At 34.7% G+C, this 17,012-nt stretch overlaps 1 protein-coding gene across 2 annotated transcripts in view; it reads left to right on the forward strand.

Annotated features, from left to right (window-relative positions):
- PRKG1 (protein kinase cGMP-dependent 1) overlaps positions 1-17,012 on the forward strand; it is a 1,360,211-nt gene that overhangs the window by 1,090,210 nt on the left and 252,989 nt on the right. For both annotated transcript variants that reach the window (XM_053692228.1, XM_053692227.1), the window contains exon 6: positions 2,612-2,689. In XM_053692228.1, coding sequence (XP_053548203.1) covers positions 2,612-2,689 — 78 coding nt within the window. The remainder of the gene's footprint in view (positions 1-2,611; positions 2,690-17,012) is intronic.

A 17,012-nucleotide genomic window follows, 5' to 3' on the forward strand; every position in this document is an offset into this window, starting at 1 on the left:
GTTGGCTAGCGCCAAGTTTTTCGATGGTAGGTTTAGGCTCAAAATGATTAAAAACAGCAATGTAAACTCATCCTTTTTTTGTATGCAGATCTTTTTCAATGTAATTCTTACCTTCTAGAGTATAGTGCGCACATATTTTTGTAACAAAAATCACTTTAATTGATCTTAAACCTACAAAACATTTGTATTTAAAGGGACAGTCAACACCAGAATTTGTGTTGTTTAAAAAGAAAGATAATCCCTTTATTACCATTCCCCAGTTTGCATAACTAGTAACAATGTTATAGAAATACACTTTTTACCTCTGTGATTGCCTTGTATCTATGCTTCTGCAAACTGCCCCCTTATTTCAGTTCTTTTGACAGACTTGCATTTTAGCCAATCAGTGCTATCTCCAGGGTAACTTCACGTGCATGAGGTCAATGTTACCTATATGAGACACATGAACTAATGCCCTCTAGTGGTCAAAATGCATTCAGATTAGAGGCAGTCTTCAAGGTCTAAGAAATTAGCATATGAACCTCCTAGGTTTAGCTTTCAATTAAGAATATCAAGACAACAAAGCAAAATTTGTGATAAAAGTAAATTGGAAAGTTGATTAAAATTACATTCCCTATTTAAATCATAAAAGTTTTTTTTTTGGACTTGACTGTCCCTTTAATTCAGGACTCGACAAACACAGGAGCCTGGAAGCCACTGGCTCCTAGAATTTTACACCTGGCTAGTTTTAGGTTATTCTCCATAGATCTATATACAGATACCACTGTCTGGCTACTAAATATACTTCCTGGCTCCAACATTTTAAACAGATTTGTCGACCCCTGATTTAATTGGAGTTTTACTGATGAACCACTGAAAATTAACAATAGTACTGTTATAGCAGAAAATAGGTTCTTACCATTTATTATATTTTCAAATAGTAAATAGAAATGGAAATAATCAATGTATATTGCAGAAAATAATATTGTAGAATGGTGATATGATTTGATGTAGGAGCTGTTTAAGACTCTTGGGGAAAATTGCTATTAGACTAGAGCAGCTATGAAGTGCCACATTCAAAATTCTCATTTAAAAGCAATAATGTTTTATTTTGTACGAGTTGTTCTACTATGTTGTATATTTACAGTGCATAGAATTGCTCATATTTTTATTCTTAAATCTCTGTTCACTGAGCGTAACCTCTAAGATGTTGTAGTCAAGCAAAACAGATTCATTCTAATATTAATCAGATGTAAGACTTCCTTTTTTATTGAGGCAATCACGGTGTGCATTGTGTTACCAATCACTGATGTAGCTGTGAAAGATGAATCTTTTTTTTTCTTATCTACACTTATTGCTATGTTGTGGAAAGCAAATTGAGATGCCTGGAAGGCTATTGACCTGTTATAGAAGGTAAATGTGAACATTCCGCCCTCCCTCTTCTTCTACTGTTAGGGAGGTCATAGAGGGTTGTCATGTCAGGGGGCAATATTTACTAAAATACCTTTCATCTTCTGCTTGACTTGCATTATTCTAGCAAGTTGATTCATTAAAGAATGAAGTGTTTGTGAATATGCTGCTCTGCATAACATAATAGGTAAAGCTGATAGGCTAGAGAGGTATTTATTACATTTAGGCCAAATAACAGCATTATTTCTGTTTTTCTGATATTGTGGCCCTTCAATTAGCAAGTATTTTCAGATGTTATAATTATGGTTAATTAGAACTTACAAATTTTCTGAAAAATATACTTCATACCCACACACACACACACATTATTATTCGTATATAGGGAATGTGAGTCAGCCGACCAGTATATGTATACGAGTTTGTTATTGGTTGCTAGCTGTCACATGATACAGGTGCCAGCAAATGAAAGTAAATATTGAAATTTGTTAGAAACAAATCTACTTCTCATTTAAAATTAAGTGTTGTTGCATTGTATTTTTATTAAGTATTTGGTTATGTAATTCTACTGTATTTAATAGTACAGCACTATGAAGCTAACAGAAAGTGCAACTGGACCTTAAAGGGACACTTTACTGAAAAAAATATCTTTCCCCTTAATGTTTCCAATGACTAGCTGCAGAGTATTAAATGTATTGGAAATTTCTTCTTTAACATTATGTTTGTATTTTAAATTTGGCTTTGCTAATTGAACCCATCATCCCTTTTTCTCAAGAACATGCCAGTTCATAAGGGCCGTCTGCAGGAAGATCAGACCCATTATTTTATCTCTCTCTGTATAAACAAATACCACCTTTCTCTTTCTAAACACAAAGGGCAATACCTAGGAACTAACATTTTCATTATGGGTGGTTGTTTTAAAACCAGCTATTTTAATTGCAAGAATAACCCTAAATTAGCCATGTCCAACACATTAATACTATGTAGATGCATAATAACTGAGTTGCAGAGTGCTCCTTTAATAATGAGTTTCTTAAAGTGGTTGCAGTCAGAATTTGGTTCCAAAGTATTTCCCCAACATGTTTATTGTACGAGTCAACTTTTTATTATTCTTGTCACTTGCTGGGTTGCAATAAAATGCAAAATTGCAAATGTAGAACATTCTTATAATATACTGTCAGCGAGACAACAATGCAAATAATATGTATATATGTATTTTTTGTAGACTCACTATGACTGTGGAGATTATATTATCAGACAAGGAGCCAGAGGGGACACGTTCTTTATTATCAGCAAAGGAAAGGTAAGTTCTTTTACCTCATGAAGACAGAACTCCATTAGAAATGATGTGTAGAAGGAATCAAATATTCTATTTAAGCATGTTCATGGTTCCATCTTTTAAATGTAATATCAAAACATTTTTTTTTGTTCTAGGAAACCCTGTTAAGGGGGTGAATGAAAAAGGTTTAATAAATATGATATCTTATAGGCTTAGTAATGCATTTTAAGGGGACATTAAAGTGATGGGCACACATTTCTTAAAAGCCATTCTGTTATAATAACCCTTTACAGGTGCCAGTTGGTGAAGCTCTGCATCTTAATACTGGTGGCTGCCATCTTGGAGCTAAGGTAATTTTTCACTCTGTGACAAGTGGCGTTCATTCAGCTTTTTGACAGCGATATTGTGCACTTCTGGTTAGAGTGCATGGAACAGAGCAGGAATGTTACAACTTTGCAGTGACTGCGCTGCTCTATATTATTCATGTGCCCTTTTTTATATGCTTTTATATAAGCCACCATTAAACTATTTGTAAAAACTGCAAAAACCTCCTGCTCTGTATTGTGTGTGCTAACCTGAAACGTGCAGTACAGCTGGCATCATCACTGATCTGTGAATGTTCACTAATTCTGTCACATGATCCAAGATGGCGGTGCCCAGTATGAAATTGCAGAGATTTACTAATCGGCACCTTGCAGAGGTTAAACACTTAGTTATGTGCAAGGAATTGAGTTACAATAAAATCTGTGCATTTTCTTTTTGCACTTTTATGTCTCTTTAAAACTATCTTCCTTTTTAGTAACACTGTAACATAGTAGATGAGGTTAAAAAAAAGACAGAAGTCCATCAAGTTCAACCTATACAAATCTTAATACACTTCAAAAAAGGTCTAGTTTATCTTAAATTAATCCCATTAAAAAAGGTGATCCATTTAACACAATCAATCCTATCCCTAAACTCTGTTTCCAGCCAGAAATGTATCTATATCATTTTTAAATGTATCTAAGGTATTGGCATTTACTACCTCCTCAGGTGATGAGTTCCACAATTGTATTGCTCTTACAGTGAAAAAACGTTTATGTTGCAGGAGATTAAATCTCCTATCCTCCAGCCTTAAATTTTGGCATCTTGTCACAAACAATTTTCTTGGAATAAACAGAGCTTCTGCCATCTCTGTATATGGGTCTTGAGTATATTTATATAAAGTAATCATGTCACCTCTCAAGTGCTTTTTTCTAGAAAAAACAGATCCTGGCTAACCTCTCCTCATAACTTAAATTCTCCATTCCCCTTATTAGCTTTATGGCCCTTCTGCAATGTCTTTTTTTGAGATCGGTCCCCAGAACTGCACTCTATACTCATGGTGAGGTCTTATCAGGGACTTAAATCGTAACAGAATTATGCTTTCCTCCCTTGCATCAATGCCTCTTTTAATACATGCTAAAATCTTATTAGCTTTAGAAACAGATGCCCTGCATTGTGCACCTATCTTCAGTATTAAATATAATTTTCCATTTACCTGCCCATTCTTCTAATTTTTGCAGATCCCCTTGTAAAGCAAGTTCATCCTGTCCTGACCTAATGACCTTACACAACTTTGGATCATCTGCAAAAATAGATATTTTGCTATTTAATCCTTGCTCCAAGTCATTAATAAAAATATTAAAAAGAACAGGGCCCAATCCTGATCACTGGGGGACTCCACTGATTGCCTTTGTCCAATCTGAGTTACTATTACTCTTTGCTCCCTGCCTTTTATCCAGTTATTTATCCATGAGCTAACATTTTCAGCTATTCACAACCCCTTAATTTTGTACATTAATCTCTCATGTGGAACTGATTCAAGCGCTTTAGCAAAATCCAAGTATATCACATCAATTGATTCCCCTTTATCTATATTTTTAATTACTTGTTCATAGAATCTAATTAGAATAGTTTGACATGACCTATTTCTCGTAAAGCCATGCTGATTTGAACTCATAATCTTGTTTACACTAATATACTCATCAATATAATCCCTTTAATCCCTTCAAATATCTTCCCGACTATTGATGTCAGACTGTTGTCTATAACAGTGCTTAGTTCCTGTAAAACCCTTGGGTGTATTCCATCGGGGCCTGTAGTTTAATTTACCTTTATATGATCCATTTTTTTCCTGATATCCTCTAGAGATAACCCAGTTAATAGTATGGGCTTGCATGTTCTAAAAGTAGTGAATGTTATGTGTTCAAAGTGCCAATACAGGCAAGGTGATCTATGCAGGGTATATAAAAAAGTCAAAAAGTTTTATTTCTGACACACTCTAGTGTGTGTCCCCACTATGGATATAAATGAGTATAAATGATTTTACATAAAATAAAATTGCACAGTTAAAAATATAAACAATAAGAACAATAAAACTATCCAGTGGCCACTGAACAATGCTATGTTAAAACATTATTCTGTAGAAACAGAATGCTGTAGATACATATAGGGGAAACAAGGTGAATTATAACCCAGGTAATGTAAAATTCTCAGATAATAATAACGGTGACGTGATAAGTACACCTAAAATTTATATTATGATCCTTGTGCATAAATGTGAAAAATATAAAAAAGTATAAAAAATGTGAAAAAATAAAAAAATAAAAATAAAAAAAAGTTCAAAACCAGAGATACACAATGTGTGAGTGTCACAAATACAAAGTGGAAAATGTGAATATATCAGATATTTGATTCAAGGAAAAAATTAGAAAAAATGTGTGTAACAGTCACTGTCAAAATCCACATAAAAACATATCCCAATGTTGTTCAACAAAGGATAATAAATGTTAGAAACCAAATTGTTTCCTGATGGTGAAGAATCCAGTGATGGTGATCCTAGAAAGGTGAAGTGTGGAGGATTCTTTCCTGGTGATGAGAATCTAATGGTCCCCTTTTATATTTAAATGTCTATCTTGGGGGATAACCTGTAAAATTACAAACAAATAGTGCAGAAGGTCTAAACCACAATAAGATAGATTAGAATTATGCTTACCAGCTGCTTGTCAATGCGTTTCAGCCAAATAATGGCCTTTATCAAGACTCAAGACTCCAAGATGGACATTTAAATATAAAAGGGGACCATTGGATTCTCATCACCAAGAAAGAATCCTCCACACTTCACCTTTCTAGGATCACCATCACTGGATTCTTCACCATCAGGAAACAAGTTGGTTTCTAACATTTATTATCCTTTGTTGAACAACATTGGGATATGTTTTTATGTGGATTTTGACAGTGACTGTTACACACATTTTTTCTAATTTTTTCTATTTTTTTCCTTTAATCAAATATCTGATATATTCACACTTTGTATTTGTGACACTCACACATTGTGTATCTCTGGTTTTGAACTTTTTTATTTTTATTTTTTTATTTTTTCACATTTTTTATACTTTTTTATACTTTTTTATATTTTTCACATTTATGCACGAGGATCATAATATAAATTTTAGGTGTACTTATCACGTCACCGTTATTATTATCTGAGAATTTTACATTACCTGGGTTATAATTCACCTTGTTTCCCCTATATGTATCTACAGCATTCTGTTTCTACAGAATAATGTTTTAACATAGCATTGTTCAGTGGCCACTGGATAGTTTTATTGTTCTTATTGTTTATATTTTTAACTGTGCAATTTTATTTTATGTAAAATCATTTATACTCATTTATATCCATAGTGGGGACACACACTAGAGTGTGTCAGAAATAAAACTTTTTGACTTTTTTATATACCCTGCATAGATCAGCTTGCCTGTATTGGCGCTTTGAACACACCACATTCACTACTTTTTCCTTTGGCTAGCTAGGTAGCCTTTGTTCAAAGCTATAGGTCATATTGGGTCTAGGCGCCATTTCCACATACAACCACTTGCATGTTCTAGTTTGATTCAAAGTATCTGTCATTCGATCCTCTCTTGTGTATACGAAGAAAAGAACCGGTATAGTACCTCAGCTCTCCATGTCACTGTTAATCATGTTACCCTCCACACATTTTAATGTACCTATATTGTCCTTAGATTTTTTTTCCATTTATGTACTTTAAAACCTTTTAGGGTTTGACTTAGAATACTTTTCAATTAATCTTTCATTTTCAATTTTGGCTAATTTGATTGCTTTTTTTCATGCTTTGTTACATTTCTTAAATATTTGTTGTTAAGTCTACTATTTTCTTTTAATAATTTAAATGTCCTATGTTTTTTTTCCTAATTTCTCTTAACGCATTTCTATTTAGCCACATTGGCTTGGATTTATTTATTTTACTTTTATAGCCATGTAGTATGTGTTGATATGTATATTTATTTAACAAAGTTTTAAATGTTATCCATTTATCCTCTGTATTTTTATTACAGAATACTTTGTTCCAATTTATGTTATTTCTTGATTTTTTTGATGGAATATATATATATGTTGTGTATATATATATATATATAATTGTATTTGTGTGTGTATATGTGTACAATGTATGTGCTCACATACATACATAAATACATATATATACAGTATATACAGTGGATATAAAAAGTCTACACACCCCTGTTAAAATGTCAGGTTTCTGTGATGTAAAAAAATGAGACAAAGATAAATAATTTCAGAACTTTTTCCACCTTTAATGTGACCTATAAACTGTACAACTTGATTGAAAAACAAATTGAAACTTCTAGGTGGAGGGAAGTAAAAATAAAAATATAAAATAATATGGTTGCATAAGTGTGTGTATAACTGGGGATGTAGCTGTGTTTAGAATTGAGCAATCATATTCAAAATCATGTTAAATAGGAGTCAGTACACACTTGCCATAATTTAAAATGCCTCTGATTAACCCCAAATAAAGTTTAGCTGTTCTAGTAGGTCTTTCCTGACATTTTCTTAGTCGCAACCTACAGCAAAAGCCATGGTTCGCAGAGCTTCCAAAGCATTAGAGGGATCTCATTGTTAAAAGGTATCAGTCAGGAGAATGGTACAAAAGAATTTCCAAGGCATTAGATATACCATGGAACACAGTGAAGACAGTCATCATCAAGTAGAGAAAATATGGCACAACAGTGACATTACCAAGAACTGGATGTCCCTCCAAAATTGATGAAAAGACGAGAAGAAAACTGGTCTGGGAGGCTGCCAAGAGGCCTACAGCACCATTAAAAGAGCTGCAGGAATATCTGGCAAGTACTGGCTGTGTGGTGCATGTGACAACAATTGCCCGTATTCTTCATATGTCTGGGCTATGGGGTAGAGTCCCAAACGGAAGCTTTTGTTTACGAAAAAAACATCCAAGCCCAGGTAAATTTAGCAAAAACACATCTGAAGTCTCCCAAAAGCATGTCGCAAAAGGTGTTCTGGTTTGATTAAACCAAGATTAAACTTTTTGACCATAATTCCACAAGATATGTTCGGCGCAAAAACAACACTGCATATAACCAAAAGAACACCATACCCACAGTGAAGTATTTTGCTGGGAGCATCATGCTTTGGGTCTGTTTTTCTTCAGCTGGAACTGGGGCCTTAGTCAAGGTAGAGGGAATTATGAACAGTTCCAAATACCAGACAATACTGGCACAAAACCTTCAGGCTTCTGCTAGAAAGCTGAACATGAAGAGGGACTTCATCTTTCAGCATGACAACGCCCCAAAGCATACATCGAAATCAACAAAGGAATGGCTTCACCAGAAGAAGATTCAAGTTTTGGATGGCCCAGTCAGAGCCCAGACCTGAATATAATCGAAAATCTGTCGGGTGATCTTGAGTGGGCTGTGCACAAGAGATGCCCTCACAATCTGACAGATTTGGAGTGCTTTTGCAAAGAAGAGTGGGCAAATCTTGCCAAGTCAAGATGTGCCATGCTGAAAAACTCATACCCAAAAAGACTGAGTGCTGTAAAAAAATCAAAGGGTGCTTCAACAAGGTATTAGTTTAAAACTCAATGAAACAAAATAACATTTTAGCAGAGCAGTGGCATCACTAGGGGAGTGCGGGGGGTGCGGATTGCACCAGTGTGACACCCTCCAGGGGGGTGACACCAGCTGTCCTGTAAAATTTGTAGAAAAAAACTGGACACTTAAGGTGTCCATGTTTTTTTAAGCAGACAACTTTTTTAATGGCTCCTGCAGTGCTCAATGTTCCTGTTATGCAGGGCACATGAGAAATACAAATCCCCCATGACTTCAAACGCTCCACGCGTGGGGTTAAAAGGCAGACTGTTACCTCTTCCTTTTAGAGACCTGTTAGTAACAGGCTGTTACACTTCACAGGTTCCCAGTCATTGTGGGTGGCGGGACGTCTGGCTAGACAAGACCGGGAGTGAAGGTCTGCTTATTTTCTTTTCAACAGCCTTTTTCACGAACTGAAGAGGTGAAACTGCTCTCTCCCCAGCAGCTCTTATGTGAGATATCAGCCATCATATAGTTTGTGCTGTCTTTTGTTTAGTAATGTAAAACAAACTGTTTAACCCCTTAACTGCTAGATGGTTGTATGAAGCAGATGGACAGCCCTCTCTGGCAGTTCAGGGACTTAAACAGTATGTTTTATACACACACATATATATATATATATATATATATATATATATATATAACAAGAGAAACGAAATTCACTTTAGTAAAGAAATTTCCAAAGTCTATCTTTATCCGCACTGGTTTATTCCAAATACTTCAAAAGAATCCCTGTTAAAGAGCACCAATTGAACAATACACAGAGAGAGATCAAATTATGAATTCAATCAAATGTATTCCTAAATACTCATAGTGAAATTCATACTGGTACTGAATATATAAGATAGTGAATGCAACATAAAAAAAAATAACATAACAAAAAATTCCTAAATAACTAAACAGTAAGAAAGGTATGTGTGCTGTTTAAGTGACCGGTCACTGAGAAAAAATAGGGGGGGGGGGGGGATAGAGAGAGCTGGACTCCCGGGAGTATAGAAAAACTGATCCTTCATTTCCTCAATCCTTATAATAAGAAAATGATATTTCTCCAAAGTTCAGGAAGTCTTTTCAACATATATTATCAGTTCTATGGTCAGAACTCCCTTCCATGTCCATATATGTAATATGTTAAATCAGAGCTTAATAATTATGGCCACCATCAGATTAAACCCTTATTGTAGGCATAAATGAAGTCCCAAAGTTTCCTTATCCTTCAGACTTTATAGGGTGTCCCAACTGAAGGTGGAATCATTGTGTTCACTTATTAAGCTATTGTGAAAAGAAGAGGACAGCATACCTGTGTATTTAAAGTTGTGGCCTATGGCAATATGTAAGCTGTTCATGTTACCCACGTTTGACTCTCCAAGGATGACAATGTATTACTCTATACACATATCTCGGTCATCCGGTCCTCTTGCGGGAATAACATTTTAACTCCATACTCACAATCTTCAGCCTGTTTCGCCTTGCAAAGGTTCTGTCGTTGCAATGTTATCTTGATGGTTAATCTCGTTGCCTATATGCTCCACAGTCACAGAAAGGATCAGCTCCGGTATCTAAAACAGCAACAAAAAGACAGGGGGTCAGCTGATACCCCTGTGGTAGTAAGAACAACTCGCTATGCGCATTTCACCCTGCACTGTGGGCTTCTTCTGGCGTGTAATGGCTATGGCTGTATGCCGGGTTCATATCCTTTGATTTGACACGCCCACTTTTGTGAAATAACTTTATTCAATACCTTGCTGCTACAACTTAACAATAATTGCTACAATGTTCTTGCCTAAGGATCTTAACTTATTTACATTTCATATTTGTTATTTTAAAATTAATCTGTATTGATCTCTCAATGTGAAAATAGAATATATGTTTCTAATACAACAGTTCATACACGTTCAATTAATTATTTGGCAGTTATTATTTAATAATTAAAAAAAAAAAATGACCTCCATTTAACCACTTAATACGAAGGAATTAGTAATCATTTAATTTCCCAAAGCAATTTTATAGGACTTTTCTATACACTTGTGTTTTGGACAAACCTTGTGAAATTAATTGTCATTTCATAAAAATCTTTTTCCAAAAAAAATAAAAAAAAATAATAATAAATAATAACTATTTCATTTTGTCATTCATAAAAGTTATTTCGTTATTTATGTCCCTTTTATGTTCCCTTATCCTTTCTTTTAGTGCTCTGTAGCTTACACATTGCCTTAGGCCACACCTTTAAATACACAGGTATGCTGTCCTCTTCTTTTCACAATAGCTTAATAAGTGAACACAATAATTCTACCTTCAGTTGGGACACCCTATAAAGTCTGGAGGATAAGGAAACTTTGGGACTTCATTTATGCTTACAATAAGGGTTTAATCTCACGGTGGCCATAATTATTAAGCTCCAATTTAACATATTACATATATGGACACGGAAGGGAGTTCTGACCATAGAACTCATAATATGGGGCCTATCTATCAAGCTCCGAAAGGAGCTTGACGGTCTGTGTTTCTGGCGAGTCTTCAAAAAGAACGCTGCTCCATAACCTGTCCGCCTGCTCTGAGCAGGCGGACAGACATCGCCAGAAATCAACCCGATCGAGTACACCTTCCTGCTGGCGGCCCATTGGCCGCGAGTCTGCAGGGGCGGCGTTGCACCAGCAGCTCTTGTGAGCTGCTGGTGCAATGCTGAATACGGAGAGCGTATTGCTCTCCGCATTTAGCGAGGATCAGGTCCGCCAGACTTTGTTAAATAGAGGCCTATATGTTGATAAGACTTCCTGAACTTTGGAGAAATATCCTTTTCTTATTATAAGGATTGAGTATTTGGAATAACCAGTGCGGATAAAAATAGACTTTGGAAATTAAACTTTAAGTGATTTTCGTTTCTCTTGTTATATTTATTTATTTAGTGAGGGTTACCTTTTTTCAATTGAGATTGGTGCTGTTAGTCTTTTCTTTTTTATATATATATATATATATATATATATATATATATATATATATATATATATATATATATATATATATATCAATCCAGAGTACCAGCACTCACTATTCACTGTCAGCGTCGGGGTGCTCCCAGATTTTTAACATGCATTAGTGGTTCAAGTGAACAGAGGCAGTCGCCGTATATCAAGAAATTTGTGCTTTATTTTTATCTCATTTGAGTAAACGTTTTCGGGCTGTGATGCCCGTCATCAGACTCCGGAAATAACAAACAGTTATATTTTAGCTATATATACCTATATACCTTTTAAAGAGTGTTTTGTTTTATGGGGGTTACATTAAGAGCAAACTCTTAATGAGAGTTTGATTAAACAAGTTTTAATGTACTATTTTTTTGTCAAAATAAAATGTCAGAGGTCTGTTTTTTCCCCTCTTTATAACACTAGTGAACCACTATTAGAAATTGTATTGACTGAAAAAAAAAATGATCCCGCCTACCCGCCCTATCTATTTATATATATATATATATATATATATATAATTTTTTAATATATAAAATATATATATATATATAGATATTAATATATGTATATATATCTTCACATCTCCATCTGAAATACTCTCACCCCTTTCAGTGGTCTGTCTCCCCCTCTGCCCCTATATAAACTCTCTCTCTCTCTCTCTCTCTCTCTATATATATATATATATATATATATATATATACAGAAAATATTAATGGGAGGGGAGAGATAATATATATACTACTGATTACAATAGTATAAACAATTTGATGTAGTCACATCTTATTGGTGCAGACCCTTATAAATTTAAGTATGTATGACCTTGTTACGAAAGATAAAGTTACGATATTTCGACAAATACCATAAAAAGTAAGGGATATCAGCACTCTTTTTTGTTGAGAAAAGTCATATAAGTTTATTTCAGAGAAAGATCCTACAAACAGTGGACCCCTGTCTCATCAATGAGCAGAAAACCTGCACGTAATGAAAACACATTAAAATAGATGCTTAACACATAATAGACTGGCCAGTCATATCTAACGTTAACCCAATCAAATTGAAATATTTGAAATAACAAACAGCTTTATATAGAAAATGCAATTGCGTCTGTACAAAATAAGCTATCTAATGAAAGCAGTCATATATAGATACTTAATAGCAAATATATAAATGTATCGTATAACTAGAGACACTAAACAAATTGTAACTGCCGCTAACTTGCTCAGCTCGGTTAACAAGATATGACAGTCCCACAGATATGTAGCAAGTAATCGCTGTGAAAGTCTATTTGAACTTCCCATGCTAGCATAGCTGAAATGAAGGATACATGCACACACTTAGCACCATTGTAGAAACAAACATGTCCCGTAAAAAAGGTACAGCAAACAGTTATCTTCAGTATTTCTTATCCATATTGCTCTCAACTTTGAAGTTACTGGCAAGTTGATATACTGTAAAGATCATGTATTTTAACTTACCGTATAAGGAGGATCTTTCTCTGAAATAAACTTATATGACTTTTCTCAACAAAAAAGAGTGCTGATATCCCTTACTTTTTTATGGTATTTGTCGAAATATCGTAACTTTATCTTTCTTAACAAGGTCATACATATATATATATATATATATATATATATATATATATATATATATATATATATATACTGTGTATATATATATATATATATATATATATATATATATATATATCATATATATATATATCATATATAAATACATATATTTACATATACACACACACATATATACACAGGCATACCCCGCTCGTACAGCGGGTTAGGGACCGGAGCCCCGCTGTAAAGTGAAAACTGCCTTAACGTGAAACAAGGAGTTTTTAGCTTTCTTTTCACTTGCTAGTGTGTTTAAAAACATGAAACCATGTTTGTAAGAACATACTGTATATTAGAGGTGCAATAGTGCTACATTTAGTTTAATACTAGAACAGTATTCAATTAGTATTCAATAAATACTGTACCTGTAAAATAGTGGCAATTACTGTAGTAAAATTTGCCAGACTATAGCACTGAGACACAGATTGCACTGTACTGCTGTAAACAGAGTGAACTGCGCATAACAAAATGGTGCCAGTCACTTTCTCTTAATCTCACGATGATTACAGCACCGTTTCAAAATCCTTGAAGGTTGAACTTAAAGGGACACTGAACCCACATTTTTTCTTTTGTGATTCAGATAGAGCATGTAATTTTAAACAACTTTCTAATTTACTCCTATTATCAATTTTTCTTCGTTCTCTTGCTTTCTTTATTTGAAAAAGAAGGCATCTAAGCTATTTTTTGGTTCAGAACCATGGAAGCACTTGTTTATTAGTAGGTGAATTTACCCACCAATAAGCAAGAACAACACAGTGTGTTTACCAAAAATTGGCCGGCATCTAAACTTGCATTCTTGCATTTCAAATAAAGATAGCAAGAGAATGAAAATAATTTGATAATAGGAGTAAATTAGAAAGTTGCTTACAAATGCATGCTCTATCTGAATCACGATAGAAAAAATTTGGGTTCAGTGTCCCTTTCAGTTCCACATAGCGCTGTATTAGTGAAGCGCTGTACTGTAAAGTGAAGCGCTGCAAAGTGAGGTTAGGTATACCTGTATATAAATATAGTGACAAGTGATAATATATGTATGGATCAAGCACCCCAGCAGCTGCAGAATATGAGTGAGTGCTCCTTTACTACTACAAATACATATATATATATATATATATATATATATATGGCTTATATAGGGCCAGAGGGGGAGTCAGATAATATACTGTATATATTTATACCATTACATCAAGTGTTATATGGGAGATGGGAGTTACAATTTATGAGTAATGTTAACAACAACAAAAAAACATTACTGGTGGGGGGGGGGGGGGGCACTTACACCATGAGTTACCGCACCGGCTGACACCAAGCCTAGTGACGCCACTGTAGCAGAGTCACTTAGCCCAGATCAATTAATGAATCATCCCATGACATTTATGGAACCAACAATACAGTAAACATAAAGAACCTACTCAGTACAACAAAATAGTATAACACAGATGTAAATGGTTTTTCATTTTTGTAAAATCCTTAACATATTCCTCCCATACAAATGTAGAGATAAGTAATTATCCATTTTATTATAGATCATATAATGATATCACTCCAAAGAAAGAATAGTAGATGCCCGATTCCTCCATTCCTTTTTAAAGGGTCATATTAATTGAAAAAATATATTTTCTAATTTGTTAGAGCATGTCATTTTAACACTATCAACCTTGCAGTACTGTGTGTTCAGTACTGAGTTGTGTGACTAGCCAATCAGCAGCAGTTTCCACTCAGGAACAGCAGTGCTCTGCAGGTCCTGAGTGGTACAACTACTGTGTGTTAAACCCCTTTGCAGAGGTTAAACATACTTTAGTGCAGGGTCAATAGTCTTAAAATGACATGCTCTAACGAATTAGAACATGTAGTTTTTTTTTACTATTATGGCCCTTTAAGAAAAGGAATCCATGTTTACTTCCAATATCTAGAAATAAGTTGCTAAACACTATTGGTTAACATTTTAAACAGTGCAGATTGAAAGTCACATGATTTTCCAACTTGCTTATACAATACTTAAGAGTTCTGTGCATACTGCTACAAAACTGCACTAAAGCATACTAATGAGCAATAGTAAACTGTGAGTAAGGGGAGACAGAGATTTAGCGGGACATGGTAATCAAAATTAAACTTTCATGATTTAGCTAGGGTCGATCATGCACTTAAAAAGCACTTTTCAATTTTATTTTATCATCAAATTTACGTTGTTCACAATAATTTGTTGACAGCTTCTTTCCACAAGCACATAATGAGGTAGTCTCAGGAGTGAGGACCTTACCTGCCTTGAGCACCATATGGCAGCAGGGATTGAAACAATGTTTACAATAATGTTATACATTGTTGCAAAAATCTGTTGCCATACAGTACTCAAGACACAAGCGCATTTCTGAGTGGCTGGACTGGAAATAAAAAGCAGCTTTGGAAAAATTTGAAGACCAGCCCATTGAGTCCATAGAATGGACACAACCCATTTATCTCAAGGGGATTTACTGGCACTCTCATTCCCCTCAATATTTTTTTTTTCTTCCCAGAAATAAATTTGTAATAAAATGCCAGATTGTTGTTATATAGGCACCCTACAACTGAATTTCCCCATGAATCCCTTTCACACTGTGAATATGATTATCCGTAATGTGATCTGCAGAAGACCCTCAAAACAATATGTCACTCAGTGTGACTTAACTAGATTAGAAACCATTAAAAGGAGGGCTACTAAAAAGATACATGGTCAACTTACTTAATATGTCAAGCTCAGAGGAGAAGAGTGGTGATACAGCTGTATCACCTCACCACCCCTTTAAATTGTGTCTGGCGAGCCCCAGCTGCTGCAGCCCACTGGGAAATCTCATTTCCATTTCGTCCTGTTAGGCCAATCCGGCCTTGCCTACCTTAGTATGCCCTCACTAAAAGGAACTATGTATCAGAAAAGGATTACCAAAAGAGGCCAAGTTTGCATTCAAGTGGTAAAGTTTGGAAAATTATGGTAAAAAACATTTATCTTCATCAAAGTCTATAGAGAATTTTTATATTACCATCAGTTTCCAAACTTTACCACCTCAATTGAAACTATGTAAATTTAATAACAGAAGTGAATGCTCTGATTCATGAACGTTTTATTTTGTTTTCCATCTGCCTTTAACTCGTAATGCTTTTATTATGCACATGAAAAAAATGTTTAGCTAAAGTTGATTGGTTTAATATTGAAACTATTAGTAATTAGCAGGTTTATGTACAGCAAAATAATCAGTTGCTCACTGACTAAGAACATGTCCTGCAGCATTACTGATGATCAGGAGAAAGCATAAAAACAAAAATGTTTAAGTAACCATAGAAAGATTCTATTTAAAACTGTAATGCAATTTAAAATACCCAATTTTATATAAAAGAAAAAAAAAACACTTTGTGATTCAGATAGAGCATACAATTTATTTCTAATGGTAGTAAGAGTCCACAAACCTTACATTTGGGAATTACATCATTTGGCCACCAGGAGGAGGCAAAGACACCCTATACCAGAGTTTCAAATATCTCTCCTACTTCCCCTTCCCTCCCAGTATTTCTTTGCCTCTCGTCAAGAGTGGGTATAGATGGAAACGTCAGTGGTTTCTTCAAGAGGGTAAGTAGAAGGGCCTGTCAGCTAGTTCTCTTAAGGGTCAGATATCTGCCCTTTCGATTCTTTCTCATAGGAAGTTAACCCATTTGCCTGATATTCAGTCTTTTGTTTAGGCACTTGTTAGAATCAGGCTGGTTGTTAAGCGAATCCCCCCCCCTTGGAATCTCAATTTAGTTCTCAAGGTTTTACAGTCTCTTCCTTTTGAACCA

This window comes from Bombina bombina, chromosome 9, assembly GCF_027579735.1.
Source record: "Bombina bombina isolate aBomBom1 chromosome 9, aBomBom1.pri, whole genome shotgun sequence".
Lineage (NCBI taxonomy): Eukaryota > Metazoa > Chordata > Amphibia > Anura > Bombinatoridae > Bombina > Bombina bombina.